Source organism: Dermacentor albipictus, chromosome 7, assembly GCF_038994185.2.
Source record: "Dermacentor albipictus isolate Rhodes 1998 colony chromosome 7, USDA_Dalb.pri_finalv2, whole genome shotgun sequence".
In the NCBI taxonomy this organism is placed as follows: domain Eukaryota; kingdom Metazoa; phylum Arthropoda; class Arachnida; order Ixodida; family Ixodidae; genus Dermacentor; species Dermacentor albipictus.
In genome coordinates, this window is record NC_091827.1 from 36,235,492 (window position 1) to 36,257,031 (window position 21,540).

Here is a 21,540-nt window from a genome sequence, read left to right on the forward strand (position 1 = left end):
ATTAAATTCATGTCTTTCAGTTTCAGTATCAAAAACTACGACTTTTGCGAGCTTTTCGTGACACTTCCACTCGCATTTCAAATGAAAAATCTCACACGGGAGTTCCTCCGTAGACTACCTCAAGCTAGGCTTCTCACGCAGTCCAAACTCACCGAGGTGGTGTGAGATCCGAGCAGTCGCCCTGGCCCAAAGCCCTGCTGTGCCTGCGGCAGCTGCTGGTGCAGGGACGTGGTGGAGCATGGTGGTGTCAGGCTGCTGCTGCGCTTGAGCATTGGCTGGGAGAGCGACTGGCCTGCAGCACAAGGATAGGGGATCATTGGCTAAATCAAAGAGCCAAATGGTCACACTGAACCTACATCTGAGCATCCGGTTGACTAGACAGGTAAGTGCGGATAGCCGGAAGATTGATTGATTGATTGACTGACATATAGATGCAGGATAGAGAGATGCATGGATAGAGAGATGATTTTGTGGGCCTGCACAATCCCCGCATTTACTTCGTTCTGATGCATGCTTTTATCTTTATTTTATTTTTTTGTAATGTGCTATAATATGGCAAGCAGGTTAAAATTGAAGACAAAACACAAAATTGCAATGAGCTGTGTCTGAATCTCACCCTGCAGTCTCAAATTCCACCTCCCAATCTTGAAGGCCGTGCATTGAGAGTGCAGCCAGTTTGCCTTCATATACAACTGGTGGCCGACAAGTCGTGGACTCAACGACTCATGCCCAGTCCAACGTGGCACAGATAAAATAAAATTTCTTTCTCCAACTGGCAACAAACTGTGCTGTGAGAAGCTTTGTCGACTCGCTACCAAACTGCAATTTAGGTCGCTGACCGCCGATGGGACAGTGCTGGTTAGGCCTAGATGGTTCGGGTGGAGCTTGGCAAGCAAGGAACCACCCTTGACATGCACACAGACAAGACTGGCAGCCATACACATGAACCAGAGTTTGCATTCACATCTATTGCCACCAACCCTATTGCGATAAGCACCTTCGCCCATCTGTTTCACGGCGGGTGGGGCATAGTGCCATTGAAAGCATACTGCAAGCTTTTAATGGTCGATAACTCAGATGCATCACCATTCTCTGCTACAGGCAGCGTGAAAAGTAAGCGTCATGTTTCGCTCTGGTAACATAGGATCCCAGTGTCGCCCCACCAGCTCAATTTCAGTTCAGTTTCCCATCGCCGGCTTAAAACAACGCAACAGGGAAATGACAACGTGCATGCTGGGTCGCTCAAGCTCCACCAGCACGGTGCGTGGCGGTGCCTCGTGTGTCAACGATTTGCGCAGAGCTTCACCTTACGTAAATGTCAATTACAGTTGAGTCTTTCTAATTTTTTTGTGACTTCAGATCGCTTGTTTCCCCGGTTATAGGTATATTCGCCTTTTTTTTTTCGAAAATGTATGAATAAGGTTCTACCGCACTTAAATGAAGCCCAAGATATAGCAAAGTTCTTTAAAGAAATTTTCAGCGAAACTGCAGTTGTAAAAGAATGTCCAAAACCGCTTTTACTGCCAAAATTTGTTTGTCAAGACTGACGAATTATTATTATTTTTTTTACAGACCTTCCTTTTCCAAAATCGGTCAGCACTGTAGATAGATGTGTAGATAAATAAATATAAAAACTGATAAAGACAGATAAATCACTGAATGTTAGATACATAGTTAAACTTTGATGTAACGAAGTCAGTAAAATTTGCAATTAGCCTTATTACATCGAAGTTGAGTTATATTGAAATTTGGTCTTTTTTGCAAATAAGTACAGTCGCCAACGAATTTTTCTTACATTAAAGGGACCGAAAAAGTTTCCAAATTATCGGACAAATGGAAAAAGCCAATTTGAATAAGAAAAAAAATATTGTTTTGTTGAATGTGAGAGTTGGTGATGAAAGATACAGCTTCATGGCTTGTCGACAATATCTTCACATCGGCAATACAAATTTTGAGAATTTCTCTATACTGAAGTTAATTATATCAAGATTTAACTGTGCAATTATAGGGTGATTGACTGGTAGATATATAGATGGATGAACAGATGGATGGACGGACAGACAGACTGATTGGTTGACTGATCCATCAATTGATCAATCTAGTGAGTGGTTGAGTGAGTAATCCACCAAGCAGAGCCACTGACCAGCAGGCGCATAAGTGGACAGGTTGCTCGGGTGCAGTGCCATGTGACTGGAGTCAAGACCAGGAGGCAAGGAGCCGCCCGCAGTGCCCAGCGGTGCCAGCCCGAATCCATTCAGGTCACCGCCCCCGTAGTGGTGGTGATGGTGATGGTGGTTGTGGCCGTTGAGAGAGCCAAGGCCGTCGACGGCTGCCCAAGAGTCGAGACCGCCGGTCGGAGGCCGCCCAGAGGCCAGGCTGCCTCCTCCATCATCCAGGCCAGCCGTGCCGTTGAGGGACTCGGCACCACCGCCTCCGTGTTCTTGGTACCTGTGAGGGAGACAAGGCGCACCAGACTTCGTGAGGCTTCTTTTCGCGCAGTTCTATTCATTTCTTATCAACACGCCTGCTACTGAGTAGCCAATACTGGGATAAGCGGGTTTGTGGCTAAGTGTAAGCCACTGACAAAGGGCAAGAACAGTAGAAAGTGGAAGTACAGTTGACGACCGATAATTCAGACTCCACGGGGAACGTAAATAAGTCTGAACCATCAAATGTCTGGAAAAAAACGAATATATGTAAAAAGATTATTTTATTTACATTTTAAGGCCTCTGTGCAAGGAAGAAGTGGTTGATTCATTGCTGCATGCACTTCTGCTTATGGGCAACCAAGTCCACCTGTATTTCTGGCAGTCTTGTGTTTTTTCTATACGCCGATGCAAGGGCTGCAAATGCTCGAGTCAGATCCGCATATGAAGGCTCCGGAGCACACAGCATATCATCATCATCATCATTCGAGTTAGAGTCGCTGTTTAACAGTGGGAGAACTTGCTCAATTTTTTTCACGATTGTTCAGTTTGCCACACAACACCATGCTGTTGATGCCTGCAAAGTCTTCAAATGTAATGTTGGCAGAAATAGGCACACCGCAGCCTAGCAGGTCATCAATGATGTCCGCATTTGAGCTCGTTGTGGTAGGCGGTAGTTCAGGCGCTACAGTTGCGGAGTCAGGCTCATTCGGACTGCAACTCAAGACTCATTTGGAGTTGGACTATGAGGGCACTATTGGTGCCATTTGACGTGGACTGTCGATAACTTCACGAGAAAGACTTCTTCAAGCCAGCAAAGTGCTGTCTGCAACACATACTAAACAAACAAGCACAGAAAGGTGGAACCTGTTCGGAAGGCAAATTCAACAAACAAGAGCAGGCCATGCATGGTCGTGCGGGAATGGATGTGGTGATCGCGATGTTGATGCAACCTCACAATTCAGGCAAAGCCTCCAAGATCAGCATTTGCAGTTAAATTTCTGAGGCACAGTGCTGTGACCAAGGCAAGGGCTGAGGCCATACTTGGTGCCTCCTATCTCTGAGGCCATACTTTATCTCTCGTCGAGCTTGCCAGAGGAGATAATGGCTGCAGAGTCGGAGTGTGCTACAGCCACGGACGGAGTCTGGATAATCTAATGTAGAGCTGGCGGCTGTCTGAAATATCGGTCGTCCTTAAAAATTAAGTCTAGGGGTCATTGGCAGTGCCGCGAATCTGTCCAACGAAATACCAAGCATGTCCGGATTATTGGTGTCAAACTTATCGGCCAGTGACTGTATAAAAAATGATGCGAATTTATGAGCACATTCATATACTAAACAGGCTTCCACGCATTAGCTTCACTGTCCACTGATTGCAGGCACATGGTCATATGCTCATTCTTCCTTGCCCCCCCTGCCCCGTAACTCCTCTTTCTCTTCCCTCGGATCCTTTGCTGGGACATGCATGCTCCCATCTCCCCACATATATGCTCCCTTCACCACAATCTTTGGCAAGTGGTGGTAGTATCTCTCCAGAAACTCCAGGCCGATGAGATCCCTTACGCAAGCCACCACTCGCACCTGCGATCAACCACATAAAGAGAACGTCCAGTACTCATACTCCCTTCCTGCGCCTGTAGTGGATGCCTGTCATCCAGTTTTGACATGCTCTGGGACAAAGACAATCAACGAAAATGCACTCAGGGATGTGAATTTAGGAACTGAACCATGCAACTATGAGAGATGGCTCATGGACAATACATTTCGTTAAGTTTCTATTGCAGCATATGCATGAAAGGAACCTCCGTGCTTACATATAATTTCATACCCACATTATGTCACGTGGCAACCCAGGCCGGTAAAAAAAAAACACGTCAAAATCTACAGCCCCAGCTCCATACACTGTTCGTGGATACAGGCTTGTTGTTTCTGACGAATTTCTCTTTAAACACTGCAACCAATTGTCCAAGATTTACTGTGCAGTAGCTAATCAGCCACCACTGAGTGTTCGCCTTCTTGGTTGGGCATGCACAATAATGTGTGCAATCGGTGAGAGAAGAGGCATGCACTGACTGAGGGGAAGGTCACATGGTATGCACATGTGACATGGCCATGCAGTCGATCCCGGATATATCAAAGTCGGATATACTGAATTATTGTCTGCATCAAACAATTGTAACATGCCCTTGAAAATCCCATGCAAAGGTATAGCGATGTACCACGCGTACATCGAACTCCTGTTCACCGCCGCATTCGATATATCGAACGCTGCTCCACACCGCACACTTGAAAGTGGGCTTCTCTGGAAAGTGACACGATAACTTATCACAATGTCAAAAATAATTTAATGCCAAAAAAATTGAAATGGCACTGTTTTGGCAGACACTGTCAAACAATCGATTGAATCTGAAGGGTAGTACATGCCAGGGACGAAAAATGAGCAGGCGGCTCTCAATTTTGCTCTATATGCATATGGACAGGTGACCGTTTGTTATCGGCAAAAGCAAATCGCCACCTTGCTTCAGGAACGCAAATGGCCACCCGGTCCGATATGTGTTCTACGAGAAAGCGTGGATCACAATCTATCTTTTCGCCGAGCGGTGTTGCGCGTCGTATGTTGAACTGGAAATGTTGCACTGCCGGGTTTTTATTCCTGTAGAGAAAGGCTTTCTGCAAACGGCACACTAAAACATGCAATGTGGGTTTCATGCTTTCCAAACTACAACTTGTGTTGCAAAGACTATAGTTGGTCCTTTTCTTGACAGAGGTTAAAGAGATTTAAAGGAGCACTGACACGTATTTTCGAAATTCTAGAAAATTGACCACGCACGCAGCGCACAAGAGCTCGTGACACTCGGCAAGTACGAAGATCGGGGAAACGCTGTGAGGAATGTTAATTCGACACCAAAGTCGGTCTCAAAATGCCAGACTTGGCATCATCGACATGATCGCAGCACCATGACACAGAGCAAAGTTTGCTGACACGTGGCAATGAGACGAGCATAACAACACAGTTCATACCTAAATATTCAGTGCCCAGTGAAATATTAGATAAACCTAGCTTGACGCTCATGCCAACAGCAGAAGGCAGGGCGCTGCAATGGCTTCGCCTTCGAGGTGGTCGAGCGTAGCAATGATGGTGCATCGACGTCACTTTGTCGTCGTTACATCAGGACCTGCACTCCCCATCTCAGGACCCCCTCTAACCTCTCCATGCACAAGCCGCACGTGCACCCCCAATGGGACAGCAAGTCAGCATTGGTGTGAATGTGCCTAGAGCATCCACATAACTGCAATAACAACTAAACGAACAAGAGTGCTGCCCATGTTTCTACTGGCAACGCTTGCGTGTGGCAGCCTTGCTGGAATCCACCAAGTCAGTGTTTCGTGGCCTCACGGTGCTTCCACCTTCTGGTCACCTAAACCGAAGCCGATTCTAGTATCAAGTATTAGAGTAAATTATCGAGAGCACTCAGACGCTTGGTGGTACTTTTCTTTCTGATGGTTTACAAGGCTTAAGCCTTTGAAAAAAAATCTATAAGAATAACCAGATTGAAATGCCAGGTTAGTTCTGCTTGAAGAAAGCACAGTGATGGCGTGCTCAGAGCAGACATGAGGAAGAACAGGAAGTTTCCCATTCAACCCGCCAGCAACTGCTGCGCAATCAACGCTATGCACTCTCCAATGGTGCTTCACCGGTCCGCCAGGGGTGTCTAAGAACAAACCAATTCGATATAACGTTTTTAAAAAGTGCACGCTAACATTTTGAAGACACCCACATTACCTCAAGGTGAATTTTTACGTTATTTGGCAATATTTCAATGATAACGTTGTCTAAATATCTTGTTCTTTCTTTCGCTGCAGACACCCTCTAAGGACGAGAGTGCGAACGGGTGATTCGTGGGTCGCTACCTGGAGGAGGAGATGCGCTCCTCGAGGTGCCTGAGCCAGAGGGTGAGAAGGCGGCGGTCGTCCCGAGAGTTGATGGCCGGGTGGATGAGCGAGTAGGACAGCAGCTGGCGGGCACCCTCCACCAGAGGTCGGCAGTCCAAGGCGTGAGCCAGCACCTGAGCACAAGCATACCGGTCGAACGCGAGACATTATGGAAAAGACACTCCCACAGCTGCAGTGAATAAAATGAATAAAAGGAACGTTCAAATGGGCCGGATGTACAGACTTTCGTCCAATACGAAAGGGGGAACACCTCGTCTATGTTCGAACCACAATTCCTGGAGACAGGCAACTCAGACCATCACCCATTGCTGTTTGTTATGTTGTTCTCCTGTTGAAGAATCCTGCTCGTGGAACTTTTTCTCATTACAAAGCACGCACAAGGAAAGCTACCAGCTCTTAAAAGGAAGCTTTAGTTTGGGTCTGCCATCTAGATCCATGTAAAAGGAGAATTCGTTTTTCTTGGCAACCACTGCATCAAATATGGTGAGGTTTGCAGCATATAAAAGAAAAACTTAAAATCTAGTGACTATTGGTTCCAAATTTTTTATTCAGGTCGTCAATTTTATATTTAAAGATTGGTAAAAAAAACAAAATTTTCAGGAAATGAAACTTATCAAGTTTACAACATTGTAAGAGCAACGAAAAATGATATCACAATTCTGTGAATTACATGTAATAGTACATCTAATGTGGACAAAATTGATATGCTACACATGAATCTCAAAAAAATTTAGTAATATGAAAATACAGCTTTTGCAGAACCCTTGTACACAAGGTAACAAAGTCACATAAGATATAATATGACACTGAATTTGTCTGCTTTTAATGATATAATGGGTGCCCTTCACAGAACTGCAATATCTGTTCTTGATGCAGAGCTATTAATTTGTAAACTTCGTGGCTTCTACTTTTTTCAAACTTTTGCATTTTTGAAAACCTCTTAAGAATATTCAGGTCCTAAATCGAAATTCCGCTTCCAACATTGACTAGAATTTAGCTTTCTCTCTCAAATGCAACAAATTTCATTAAAATCGGTCTGGGAGTTATCTCAGAAAAATGTTTTTGCGTTATACATGTATTTGAATAGGCCGCATCGGAGTTGGGCTCGAGCTAAAGCTTCCCCTTAACACAAATCCAGTGTTCCCTTTCATATTGGGACAACCCTGTACACCCGTGCGATAACTACGCAACCTTATTCACCACAATCACTAAAGGAGCCGTGACACTAAATTTTCGAGCTTGGATTAAACAGCTGACAAAATGCGAGTGCCTTTGGTGCAATAAAAGGTTTGCATTAAACTTCTTTTTTTTTGCATCACAGTCAGATCAGACAAGTCTGTCAGCACCAACGGGTGATGAAATGGAACGCTTTCTGCAGCATGAATAGGTGGCACAATTCTCTACAACTCCTTAATTGGCATATTGATAAGTAATAAAAAGTAATATGTTACATAATCAGGGGTCTAAAATATTACTGGCAGAGTACACGGGATCTCAAGCACTTTCTCTGCACTTAAACAACCGAAGTATAAGGAAACATTTAGAAATTTGTGATGTTGCAATGCCATGCTGGTGCTTCAATTTTGGCACAAAATTCAACAAAGGGAAAGTTGCTCTTCATTTTTTCCATTAGTACATATTCTTTCTATTTCTTTCTATTTTTTCTTTCTATTTCTTTCTTTCTTCTTTCTATTTTTTCTATTCTATTTTCCATTAGCACATATTCTTGCATAAAAAGAACAAAAATGAAATTTTTTGATTAAGATAATCACCAGACTCGACGAATTTAATGTTTCTATTTATTGCTCATTCAGTCCCTTAACTGCCATGACAAATTTTGAAAAACATTTTACGTAGAAGCGCAGAATGTTTTTAGGCCTGTTTAGGCCTACATAATTCACACCATTTTTTTTTTTTTCCAGAAGTAAGGTACCAGGAATGCTTAGTGTCTTTTTACTGGTCTTGTTGATAAAAAAACAGCAAAAGTCATTGTGTACTATTTATTTCACTAAATTACTAGAAACTGCACACATACACATGCGAAAAAGTTACGGAAAGTTCACGACGAGTTACCACGTCATCGGGTGCCAGAAGACAATCGTTGTGATGATGAGTTAGCTCATCATGGGCAGTGAAGGGTTTAGATTCCTACCTGAATATCCACTGATCCCTACCTCAATATACTGATATTCTACATGATACACTGATATCCTACCTCAACATCCACAACAGACGCCCTATCATCTTTCCTCTATGCATTGAATAACCTAGCCAATCTCCAGTTATTTTTTTCAATGCCATCATGTGCCCGCCTCACATCTGTAATCCACATTGCCATGCATTCAACATGCAAAAACTGCAACCACGCTTGTCCCCACGTCAGACATAACCAAGATGGTGGATCAGGTGTGCCTCGTAGATGCAGTGGCTTCCAAGAAGGCAGCCACTATTTTCTTGTTGCATTGCAAGCATTCTCTGCGGCTTACAGTTTTGTAGTGTCCGGCATTCCGGCCGATGCAGGCAGTTTGGGTAGACTGCCAGATGAGTGGAGACATAAATGCCAGTGGCCATAGTAGCGATATCATATGGTGGCACGGAGCTCAACCAAACCAACACAGAGCTGTTCAAGATTACACCAATGCCGGAAATTTATACCAGGAGCAAAGTAGGATACACTTGGTAACTGCAATAATACCTGTGTTTGTCTGGTTCAGCTCTGCACCACCAGGTGGCGTCACCACTCCAGGCGCTTACGTTTGCGCCTCTGCTCACCCTGAAATCCACCCGGCAACCTGAACCCTCGCTGTCTCAACGCCGGCGTGATGAAGGGAGCTAACGTGACCTCCAAAACTAGGGGGGGGGGGGGAGACAGCGCACATGAAACAACCAGCCATCTCAGCTCACCCACCTTTGCACCCGCCACGATATGGCGCACGGTCGGCCATGCATCGGGCACGTGCCTCTCTTCCCCTGAAATTTGGATTAGTATACGGCTTGCCCAGCTTTCCCTTTCCTTCTTCACCCTCCCCTGTCAAGAACGTGCCCCTACCCTCCCACACCCCCACCTCAAAAAACATTTTGGGCCGCACCACCGGCACCGGGCACTGTAGACGCACCTGCGGTATGAGGCTGAGGTAGGCCGCCTTGGCTGCCTGGTTTCCCGGTGCGAGCAAGGGCAGCAGGCCGAGCAGTTGGCCCAGAGCCTGGTCGCGCGGCTCATGCGCAAGCCGCTCGATGTAGGCCGGGTCGTTCGCGTGCCGCTCACGTTGGCGCAGCTCGGCACAGTCGGCCAGCGACCGGTCAAGCACCAGCGCCAGGAAGCGCGCCTGGGTCGGGCCCAGCCGGCGCAGCAGCGAGTACAGGCCCACCGTCTGCTCGCACGGGTTCCACAGCTCGAACCACGAGCCCATGGCCGCCACCTGGTCCCGGAAGACCAGGCTCGACTTCATGCCGCCGCCGCCCGCCACCGCGGCGCCCGCCGGGGCCGCCCCGCCCGGTCCTGCAGACGAGAAAAGTACAAAGGTCACGTGATGACTCCCCTGCCCCGGTTTATTTCTCTCCAGCAATAGCTCTTAGGCAGGGTTGACCCGCCCGGTCCTGCAGACAAGTACAAAGGTCACATGATGATGCCTCTACCCCGGTTTATTCCTCTCCAGTGATAGCTCTTAGGCGGGTTGCTCAAGTTGAATTCTGTGCATCGAGTACCATCGTCATAGTGCGCGTCCCCTTAGAATGAGACAGCATTGAGAGTCACTTTGTACAAATTTTGTGCCACGTCTATCATCATCATTCGATGTCCCCTGTTACAGCGAAGCTGTTAAGTGAGGTTCTTGTGTAAAATTATGCGCTGTCTGTTGTAGGCATCGTCACCATCATGCTTCCCCTTACAGCGATAGCTTTCAGAGCCGCTTCGGGCAAATTGCCTAGCAACATAATGGTATACCAACTGGCCCAACCTGCCACCCTAAGTTACAAACTTTGTGTCACGGGTATCATGCGGGTCTCATGATCCACCATCATCCCTCGTTTTAGATCGATTGGTCAGAAGATGAAATAATTAACCGTATCTGCATACCCCCAACACGGGCACAGAAGGAAGAGCAACAGACCAACCCAGTGAATAAATGCAATACAGTAAAAAATAGAAAAGCTAGACCGATTCTGTGTAGTTCGGCAGCTGTTCAAGTGCCGAAATAATTAGGGGCATCGATATTGAGAGAAATGAGTTCGTGTGGTGTCCAAAGAGTCCATAATGTTTACTCGCTTCCTCAACGTGACACCCTCGATTACACGAGTTGCACCAGGAAGTATTAAGAGAACAGGACATCCAGTAGGCACTCTTTGTCAGGCGGTTTGCCATTCCATTTCAAAGAAGTATCACCATCATACGTGCACAAGTTTAAACTTTTTTCTTTTTTTCCCCGTTCCCCGACCTAAAAACGTGTGCAGGGTGATCATTTCGCCTGTGTATCGCGCTCGACCACCGGACGCGTAAGCTATGAAAAAAGTCAACCCTAAACCGCAAGGTAACTTCTCCGCACATCTTCGATGTTATGTGGCGCTGCAGCACTGACTTCGTCAGGATGGAGAAATCGCAGCAACTACGTCGGCAAACAGGTGCCAAGCTGGAATGATAACTAGTATGAACAAATATCATGTGACAACCCGCTGTAACACACTCGCCTGCGTCGCCTTTTATCATTCCCGAAGCGTTTAACTGTGGTTTCGGTACGCTGCTTCAGGTCGCGATATAAGAGTGTCTGTCTGTCCGTCCGTCCGTCCGTCCGTCCGTCTCTCTGTATGTCTGTCTGCTATATATCAGCTGTCTTTAAGACAAAGCTCAGGATAATGGCTACAGAAATGAAGTGAAGCACTAGGACAGCTACAACTGAGAGAAAAAAGAATAGTGTGTGGTCTTGCATTCACACCCGATCAATTGCATTCAGATATAGAGATTCGCTACAATACTGAGGCAGAAAAGAATTGGAATAAATAGGGCCTCTTAAAAAAAGAAGGGAAGGAATTAGCATTGCAAAGTTTTTTTTTCCCTCGTAAGAAATGATGTACAGCGCTACGCACACATCATTGCACCCCTGTGGCCCCAAGGGGTTAAAATTCAAACCAAGGGAACATCAAGAAGCTTTTTAATAATCATAAACCAGAAACATAATAAACAATAACCTTATGAATGCATTTCTTCTGCATCAATTTTTTTTTCTTGTGCTATTTCCAGCATTTAAAAAATGCCACAACTACGCCAAGCTGTGGCATTCGCGGTATTCTGTTAAGTAGGCTTTCTCACATAGCTAGGTTGCCAAGTGGTGCAACGCGGAACAGCAGCGCCGTTTCTTCCCAGATCACACGCCGACCACACGCGCTGCGGCTAAGCGTGCATGCAGAGACGATGAATATAACGAACACAAGGCACTTCTTTCCTTGTGCATAATGCTGCACCCCCGTGCGCCTGAGTAATAGAAGGAAGCCAACCCTACAGCCATATTTGGTGCACATTACCCTTGATCTTTTCATATTCCTAAACAGCTCTTGACTGAAGTTACTATGTGAAGAACAAGGTCGCAAAATCGTAAGCAGCTTGCTCGCACAAAAAAAAGAAAAAAGAAGTCGCAGTTTCCCCCGAAAGGATAAGCATCGATTGCTACAGCAAAGTGCAACAGCTACAGGAAGTTGGGATAGTAAATGAGTAATAGCGCAAACAACGCGACGTGACTGAGACAGACGAAGCGCTTCGTCTGCCTCAGTCACGTCTAGTTGTCTGACCTGTTACCCGTTCTCTTCAGACATGTACCGATCGGTCCAAATTAGCCCGTTAGGGATAGTTGTTTTATCGGTCGTGTGCACTTGCAAACATTCGCTTACTAACTAAATTAGCAAGCAGGGTGTCACAGACATCTCACTCGGTGACCGCGGACCCTCGCTGGCGAAACAATGGCGTGAAGAAGAGCGGCAGCAGCAGCGAGCGAACTGACGTTAGTGCTGCCTCTCGCTTCAACGCGAAGCGGGGTGAGCACAGCGCACACGAAGCTATCAGCTCCCGGCGCACCCAGACTCTGTACTCATCGCGGATCGTTTAAGATAGGGCCCACGCGGCCTAACAGCCGCCGAAATAGAACGCCCCCCTCCCTCCCGCGATGCCTCGTGCGCGATTCCTCCCCGCCTTCCTCCTTTGCACGCGCGAAATCAAGCCACCATTCGCGGTTCACCCTCGCAGGCTTTCACTCGCATCAGCCGCATATGGCGCGCGGCCACGATGTTACCGCACTTCACTCTTAGAAAAATTTTACACGCTTTGGGGTGTATCTTGTCCCACAACAATAATCGTCATCCGTGCTGCCCGCGTTTCCTTTCTTTAACGCTGCGAGCCCGGTACTTTCCAGTCACGAACGGCATGCGCCTTATCAGTGTGACGCAGCATTCTCGACAGGAAAGTAGCGAGCGCCGAGTTTTCAGGAAAGGAAACGCAAGCAAGGCAGATGACGATTATTGTTGTGGGACAAATATACACCCCAAAGGGTGCAACCATTTTAAGAGTGTTGGACTTTATACAGGACATCACGGCGACTCCGACGGCTGAAATCCGCTTGTAATGTCCATACACTTGCTACCGCAGTAAAAGTTATCGACGCATTATATCGCTGCAAACGCGCCACCCTTTGACGAATCTTTCAAAGGTCGTCGATATATTTTTGAAGTTGTATAATATCGCACGCTTCTCGTAGGCGAAATGATACTTCGTACGTATGAAGGTCGGGAAACGCGTTATGATATGCTAATTGACACTGAAGGCGCTTTGAAAATGACGCACCTGGTGTCATCGGCACCATCGCGACATCATGACACAGTGACGTTTGCTGACGTTACATATAGCAGTAAGCTAGGCATGATGACGGTGCTCATAAAACCACCAAACAGAGAAAGAAAGGGAGTGCAGCTGTGCGCTCTTTCTGGCTGTATTCGCGTACGGTAGTGGAAGCTATCGCAGGAACAAAGCGAGCCAGTGTACATTGGCGTCGTGGTACATCCATTTGCCGAGTACGGAACATCCTTGAAAGTGCTCCTTTGAAGGAGTACTCGCATTTTCGACGCCTTTTTCTCGGTTGTCGGAGACAGTCCCACCTCCTTCGTTCTGTGTTTTCGTACCACAAAGAAAGCTACTTGTCAATTTGTCTATTCAGTGAATGACAAACTACATTGCTTCCAAAATAGCAACTAAGCGGAACACTCACATGACATTTCCCGCCTCGTCATTTTTTTTTCGCGTTAATCAAAGGTACAAACCCTTTAAAACACCGGGAAAGTAGTGAAATGTATCGGTGCACCCCAAATAATTTACTATATACTTTATTACGGGTTAGTTTCGGTTTCCGTATTCGGGAGATGGGTGCGTCATGACGCCATGACGCAGTCTCGCTCCGTTCCCGCGATATCCCTACAGTTGCCACACATGAAAGCTAAAAAAAAGAAAAAGAAAGAAATAAACGCGCGACGATCCCATTTGCTTTTCAACGAGCGACGCCATCACACCTAGCCACATCGCCACGCAACGTCAGCAAATTTCGCCCTGTGCCATGACGTCACGCCACCGTCGACGACGCCGAGACCGGCCGTTCTCGCGACCGACTTCGGCATCGAATTAAAAATTTAATCTCGCGCCGTCCGACTTGCGTGCTTGCCAGGTGCCGTCCTTTTAAAAAAAGAACGCGCGAGACGGGTGCAAGGTGGAGTTCCTTCGCAAATATATGCGTCAGTACACTCGTTTAACTGCCGTCGCAGTAGAAACGCAAGCAAAAAAAGCAAGAATAAAAGCGCACAAAATGAAACAAAAAAGGCCCCCGCGAGTGACGGCGGCCAGCATGCATGCCGCATCGGCTCGCCGGCGTCAAGGCCTTCCTTCCTTCAGCCGACGTCCTTGCCCTGCCAGGCTCCGTTAGAAACTGCGAGGCACGCGCACCGAGCTAAGCTGGCGCGGCGAGGCGGCGGCTGCCATAGAGAGAGAGAGAGAGAGAGGGGGGAGAAAGAGAGAGAGATGAGGAGGAGGAGGAGGAGAGAAAGGAAAGGGACACTGCCGAACAACCTTAATTCAAGCGCGAGCAGGTTTACAGCTCGGCTACAGGCCCCGCATTGCACGCTACATTTGGCACGGGGAGATGGCGGCTGCCCAGAGAGAGAGAGAGAGAGAGAGAGGGGGAGAAAGAGAGAGAGATGATGATGATGATGATGAGGAGGAGGAGGAGGAGGAGGAGGAGGAGGAGAGAAAGGAAAGGGACACTGCCGAGCAACCTTAATTCAAGCGCGAGCAGGTTTACAGCTCGGCTACAGGCCCCGCATTGCACGCTACATTTGGCACGGGGAGATGGCGGCTGCCCAGAGAGAGAGAGAGAGAGGGGGGGGGGGGGAGAAAGAGAGAGAGATGATGATGAGGAGGAGGAGGAGGAGGAGGAGGAGGAGGAGAGAAAGGAAAGGGACACTGCCGAGCAACCTTAATCCAAGCGCGAGCAGGTTTACAGCTCGGCTACAGGCCCCGCATTGCACGCTACATTTGGCACGGGGAGATGGCGGCTGCCCAGAGAGAGAGAGAGAAAGGAGGAGGAGAGAAAGGAAAGGGAACTCCCGAACAGCCTTAAAGGGACACTAATGTGAAAAGCGATTTCTTCTGCATCAGTAAATTACCGCTCTACAACAACAAAAACACCACCCTTACAACGGTAAGACGTTTGGTAAGCCAGAAAAAGCGCAAGAACGAAATGCGGGTGGCGACGCCTACTCAAGTTCCCGCACCTGGGGGCTGTGACGTCATGGATTTTGATGGCATCTTCTAGGGCCTACTAATTATATACAGCGGTACAGATTGACTAGATTGTGTTTTAAAGGAGCCAAATATTAAACATGGCAAGTTTCGGGAACCTTTATTCAGCCAACGCGGTCCAAATGCGAAAACGTACTCTGGAATCCCTGACGTCGCGCTGGGGTTTCGGCGAGAATTTTAAATACTGATACTTGGACCTTCATTTTCTCATATAATTATCTAACTATTTTTTTAATGACTGCCTGCAGGGTTCTCAAACAATGCTTCATTAGTCTAAACTGATTTATTGTTTCGCTTTAGTGTCCCTTTAATTCAAGCGCGAGCAGGTTTACAGCTCGGCTACAGGCCCCGCATTGCACGCTACATTCGTAACGATCGCCAAGCGCGTTTCGAGTGACGTCACATCCGGGCGGGCGTCAGTCGACCTCTATATAGGAAGGACACCCGGGGGGGTTCGACCACTTGGCGAACCCGAGAGGAAATGCATACTTTCGGAGTCGTTTGCCTATGCGAAAATTTGGGCTACTTCTGTAAGCCGCCGCGTCGACTCAGTGGCTTGTGCCGTTACGATTGCCGGGCACAGAGGACGCGGGTTGGAGTCCCGGCCCCGGTGGCACCATTCCGATAGGGGCGGAATTGGAAAAAAAAAAAAAAACGTTCGCGTACCGTTCGCAGGGGGCAACGGTGCACAGGAAAAACACCCTGCAGGAAAGAACAAATTAATTTCCTCGATTATGCAAATCGATGATAGTCGAGCGCCACACTGCTGCTTTTTTTTTATATGCAACTCTTTTTACTTTCTACTTAGTACAACGTTTCTTTCGCGTTAACCGAACCGAACACAATCTCTCTTTCAGAGTCTTGCAAACACATGGGCGGTGGAAGTGTATGTTCACTCATTTCCTCATGTTTTAACAAATTTTTTTTCAGTTCAGCGCTTGTGTCGCGTATGCGCCTTCCTCCGTCTTCGCTGTCAGTGCGCCGTTTGTAATTAGCCACGAAAGAACCCTGCAGGCAGTTCTCGTCGTATCCCGCGCATCGTGTACGTAACAAGACGTCAGCAGTGGCAATCAGAGCCACATGTAGGGAAGCAAGTTTCTCTGCATTCCGCGACAATCCCCTTAGGCAATGACAACATTTGTTCAGAGACGCGAAATACGGCTACGCGGCTATACTTGCACGCGTGACGAAAGAAAGCCCTAATCCAGTGTCAGCTCTTCACACTGCCGAGCTGCACACTGAAGCGGAAGAGAACGGCCACTGCATTACATTTCGATGGATCAGCGAAGAAGGCTCTCGAAGACTCACAGCCGCTGCTTAAAAAAGCACGACACCAAGTGCCTTCTCTCAAGTCCCACAACAGAAAGCGACAGAAAAGCAATGAGACCATCCAGAACATCGGCCCGCAGACGCCTCCAGAGATTCGACCCTTAACATAACATTTAGGCTACCTTCAAAAGTCCATCACACTGCAGAGCTGCACACTCAAGCGGAAGAGAACGGCCACTGCATTACGATGGATCAGCGAAGAAGGCTCTCGAAGACTCACAGCCGCTGCTTAAAAAAGCACGACGCCAAGTGCCTTCTCTCAAGTCCCACACAGAAAGCGACAGAAAAGCACTGGGACCATCCAGAAAAACGGCCCGCAGACGCCTCCAGAGATTCGACCCCTAACGCAACATTTAGGCTATACCATCAAAAGTCCAGCGCAGCAGTGCCAGTCTTCGGCTTGGGCTTAGGTTGGGGTGCGCGTGGTTACGACGCAACGAATCTTCATTAAATTGTGGGGTTTTACGTGCCAAAACCACTTTCTGATTATGAGGCACGCCGTAGTGGAGGACTCCGGAAATTTCGACCACCTGGGGTTCTTTAACGTGCACCTAAATCTAAGTACGCGGGTGTTTTCGCATCTCGCCCCCATCGAAATGCGGCCGCCGCGGCCGGGATTCGATCCCGCGACCTCGTGCTGAGCAGCCCAACACCATAGCGACTGAGCAACCACGGCGGGTACAACGAATCTTCACAATTGTGAATGGTAACGTGTGTGTATCTGTAAAGAATGTGTTACGCGACTGCACTCAGCACGTGGAAGAGCAGCAGAGGTCAACCCATGATCGATCTCTCCCGCCTCCACAGCCAACCGTTGTCGGAGGACGTTTTATATTGGGCCCTCCGCGTGAGTGCAGATCTAGTTTACAGGCCAATTCCGGCCTTACCTCCCTCTAGGCTATTGGCTGACTTGTCCGTTATGTTTTGCACATTCCCTCTTTCCCCAGCGCAGAGTAGCTGGGTAGAGGAGCGTACCTCAACCTCTCTCCCCTCCCCATTACCAATTTGCCTTCCATATTAGTAAACTTTTTTTTTCTTTCTTTCTCCCCAAGCGGTCGAAAATTCACACGGAGTCGTCCACTACAGCGTCCCTCTAGCAAACTGTGCTTCCGTACGTTAAACCTCACAGTTTAAGTTACACAGTGTTCTAAGCAGTCTGCGAAAAATACATAAAAATCAAGCGTTCAAAAGCATTCTTAATTCAAGGACTATAAAATTCACATTACGTTTCAAGGTAAATAAATAAAACACTGTCGCCAACAATGCGGAAGCTCTCGTTTCGTCGCGCACAAACGAAAACAGGTATGGACGGGAGACGCTTAGCGACCAAACAGAAAATGCCGACGACATACGAATCAGGTCATGTAATGCGCAGGTTAGAGAGAGAGAGAAAATAATGTAGAGAAAGGCAGGGAGGTTAACCAGAGGTAGTTCCGGTTGGCTACCCTGCGCAGGGGGAAGGGTTAAGAGGGATAAAAAGAGAAAGAGTAGAAGAGGGAGATAGAAAGAAAGGGAGACAAGCACGAACAAAGCGCGTACACTACAGAGCGGTAGGGGGCGGCATTCTTAGAGTCTGTCGTGAAGCCCGGTGGACCGCAAGAACCTTACTAGCGCGAGTAAGGCCTTCAACGCGGATGTTCTTTCGGAGCATTGGCAGGTTAGATAACCGTTGGACCATTAGGGTTACAGAATGGGTACCAAGAGGAAGGAAGCGCAGTCGAGGACGGCAGAAGACTAGGCGGGGCGATGAAATTAGGAAATTCGCGGGCGCTAGTTGGAATCGGTTGGCCCATGACAGGGGTGATTGGAGATTGCAGGGAGAGGCCTTCGCCCTGCAGTGGACATAAAGGAGGCTGATGATGATGATGATGACGACTACATACGACTAACAGGAATCGCGAACGAAAACAGCAGCAGTGCGGCAACGCAATGAGGCGACTGCAAGGGCGGACTGAGCACACGCCGTCACGCGGTCTTTGACCGCAGGTACAGTGGTTGCCGCTTCGTCATATCCCAGCAGTCGGCACTACGACGTCACAAACGGGGCGCACAGTTCTCAAAACGGCTGCAGGCGCACGGTTCGGCCAGCAGTCACGGTCGACAAAAGCCCGGGGAAGGAATTCGACCAACGAAGGCTTCACTTCGAAACAAACTAACCTCCCTTCTTTCCGTACGATCCACCCTACTTTTGAGTGTCCACTGTCTTTTCACGCGCTGGTTGGCACGGCGAGGTAGATGCTCAGTTAACCGTGCCTCAATTATATCGCGCACTTCTGAGGCAGCCGTTGCGACACCGTGCATGTAGTCGAAGCACGCGAACCTCGGCTATGACGATAGGCGCCCGCTCCCGCAGAGCCTACACAGCCTGCGCTATGTAGAAGAGCGTGTGTGAGGGGAGGGGGGGGGGGGCGAAAGCCGCCGGCGTTCCGTCGTACACATACACGAGCGAGTGTTCGCCTCACTGCCCCACATCAGAAGCGTGACTGCGCGCGTCGCACGGCTGATAAAAAGTCGACCCCGCACGCGTACGTACGTACGTTCGGTCCCTCGCACCTTCCGTCGCTTCCGTCAACAACACGACACCGCGCGCACTGAAGGACGAGGAGGGGGAAGAGAGGGAGGGAGAGGGAGGGATTTTTAGTGACGCAATCGCGTGGTCGTGCGTAGTATAATGTACCGCCGAAACGCGCAAGATCATTGTTCCGGGGGGGAAACACCGCTAGCCTATACTATCGCCCGCCAAACAACGTCAACGACGACGTTAAACGCCGCCCCCTCGCCTCCGCCACCCGCCACTTTCGCCGCCGCAACGCCGACGACGGTGGTGCGTAAGTACCACCCGCGCGTGTGACGGAGCCACGACGCAACAGCGGCGGCAGCGGCGGCGAGCGAGCGAGCGCTCCAGCGGGCGCTGCGGTCCGCTGACGCGGAGACGCTTGGCCTCACGCGCGTTCGCGCCACAGCAGCAGCAGCGACGAGGAAGAAGAAGAGGAGGAAGAAGCAGAAGCCGAGGGGTCTCTGGGCGGAGGGAGGAAGCAGGTCGAGCCGACCGACCCCTTCCACCTCGGAAGAGGCCACTTCCCCGTCGGCTTTCTCCCTTTTTTTTTTTTTTTCGGCGGCGGCGGCGAGAAAGTGAGCCACCGACCCACCGGCCGGCGGACGCAGTGAAACCGACCTCGCAGAGCGAAGAAATTCGGTCGAGCGCGGTAGGGGGGGGGGGGGGGACGCGGCCGACGGCCACGCCTGGGTCGCCGGGGCGAGCACCGTCATCGCGGCGGGCCGGAAAGGAGGAGGAACGGGCACGGAAGAGGCGATCGGGAGCGCGCGCACACACATGCACGCGCAAGCGCACAAGATTCAATAATGCCGGGGCATCGGCTTGCACCATCGACGTGGAAAGAGAGAGAGAGAGATGTGAAACGACACCCAGTGCGACCTCGTACGTGGACGACGCGCACGAGGAAACGCAAACGACACACATCATACTCGATTCGGGAGAAGCGCCCGGCGCAAACCGAACAGAAACGAGGCGCGCCTTTCTGCTGAGGTGCGCCGTGGTTAGCGATGCAAGGTGGCATGCGCGGCACAGCAGGTCAGGCCGCGCGCGCCGAGCTTCTGCGATACTGATCAACGTAAAAGTGAGAACGCCTTTTCGCCAGGTGATCAGTGGTGACCTGGTCCACTGAAACACTATCGACAGACACAGGCGCGCGCACACATTCACAGAGGTCAAACCCGCCTTCTCTGAACGGGTTAGAAACAAAACCAGAGCAAACGAAGATCCAACGCAACGTTGAAATATAAATGACGCAAAAGCTCGCTTCAGTTGGCAAGGTAGCAGCAGCAGTAGGGAATGACACGAGCTCAGTCTCGTCGAAGAAAGAGTGTTGCTGAGACGCGCATATGCGCGCAGGGGAGCAACACATATGTAAATACATTTGAGCCCTCATACCCCTTGAGTCGCAGCGGGACATACATTCTGCAGGACTGGCCGAGAACGCGCGCACAACCAGTACCTATGTTATTTCCCTCCCCTTTTCCCTTTCCCCAGTGTAGGGTAGCCAACCGGGCTGAGTCCTGCTTAACCTCCCTGCCTATATCATTTATCATTTGCTCTCTCTCTCTCTCTCTCTCTCTCTCTCTCTCTCTCTCTCTCTCTCTATTGGTATTGGGCACAAGCCAACTAGGTCGAGTTGTCTATATATAGTGAGCCCGACAGCATCTACGGCAGCTATCTCACACTTAAAGCTTCTCTGTCTCGCTTTCTTGGCGGATGCAGATGCAACCGACATGTGAGCAGCGAAGCTTTTTCGCGAAGCGTTTAAACAAATGCTACGCCACTGATCACATTTTGTGCGCAAAGACATCCCACCACGTGACCGCGCATTATACATAACCCGGGATCGGGGCCCGCCTTTGCTATATATGACACCCTATCCAGTGTCGGCGCGCCGGCTAAAGAGCAGGCCGATCCTGAAGTGGGCCATATAGTGCAACAGTAAACAGGACTTTACTCGGCGGAAGACCGACAGAGCAGGTGCGCCAAACCGCCACATCATAGAAAAGTAGGCATAGAAAGACTTGCTTTATTGAAGGAAATGTGATATTGACGACGTACATTTGTCGCAATGAGGACATTTAGGTTTACCTTCATTTTATCACCGAGTAACTTCGTAGAAAACAAGGCCGTCCGCCGTGGGACGCCGGTAAGGGCGGATTTAGGCTCGAGCCGCCCATCGCCGCAAGCCGCACCGCACGCTTGCGGTCGTGCGAAAAATTGCACGTATCCAGCACTTGTGCACAAATTACAATTTAAAACACTGTGTGCACAGAGTACAACTTACACATTGTAAACCGAAATTCGTGCACAAGTATTTGATACGTGCAATCTTTCGCGCGACCGCACGCGTGCGGTGCGGCTTGCGGCGATGGGCGGCTCGAGCGCAAATCGGCCTTAAGGGTAGCGAACACGGTAGTGCGGTCCTCCCACGTGAGCTGTTCGGCTAG

General features: G+C 49.1%; 1 protein-coding gene across 5 annotated transcripts in view; it reads right to left on the reverse strand.

Annotated features, from left to right (window-relative positions):
* The window catches only part of smg (sterile alpha motif domain containing protein 4 smaug), a 137,270-nt gene that overhangs the window by 26,925 nt on the left and 88,805 nt on the right, over positions 1-21,540 (reverse strand). For all 5 annotated transcript variants that reach the window (XM_065436670.2, XM_065436671.2, XM_065436668.2 and 2 more), the window contains 4 exons: positions 9,497-9,879; positions 6,339-6,493; positions 2,144-2,448; positions 153-292 (listed from right to left, as the gene is read on the reverse strand). In XM_065436670.2, coding sequence (XP_065292742.1) covers positions 153-292; positions 2,144-2,448; positions 6,339-6,493; positions 9,497-9,829 — 933 coding nt within the window. In that variant the 5' untranslated portion in view covers positions 9,830-9,879. The remainder of the gene's footprint in view (positions 1-152; positions 293-2,143; positions 2,449-6,338; positions 6,494-9,496; positions 9,880-21,540) is intronic.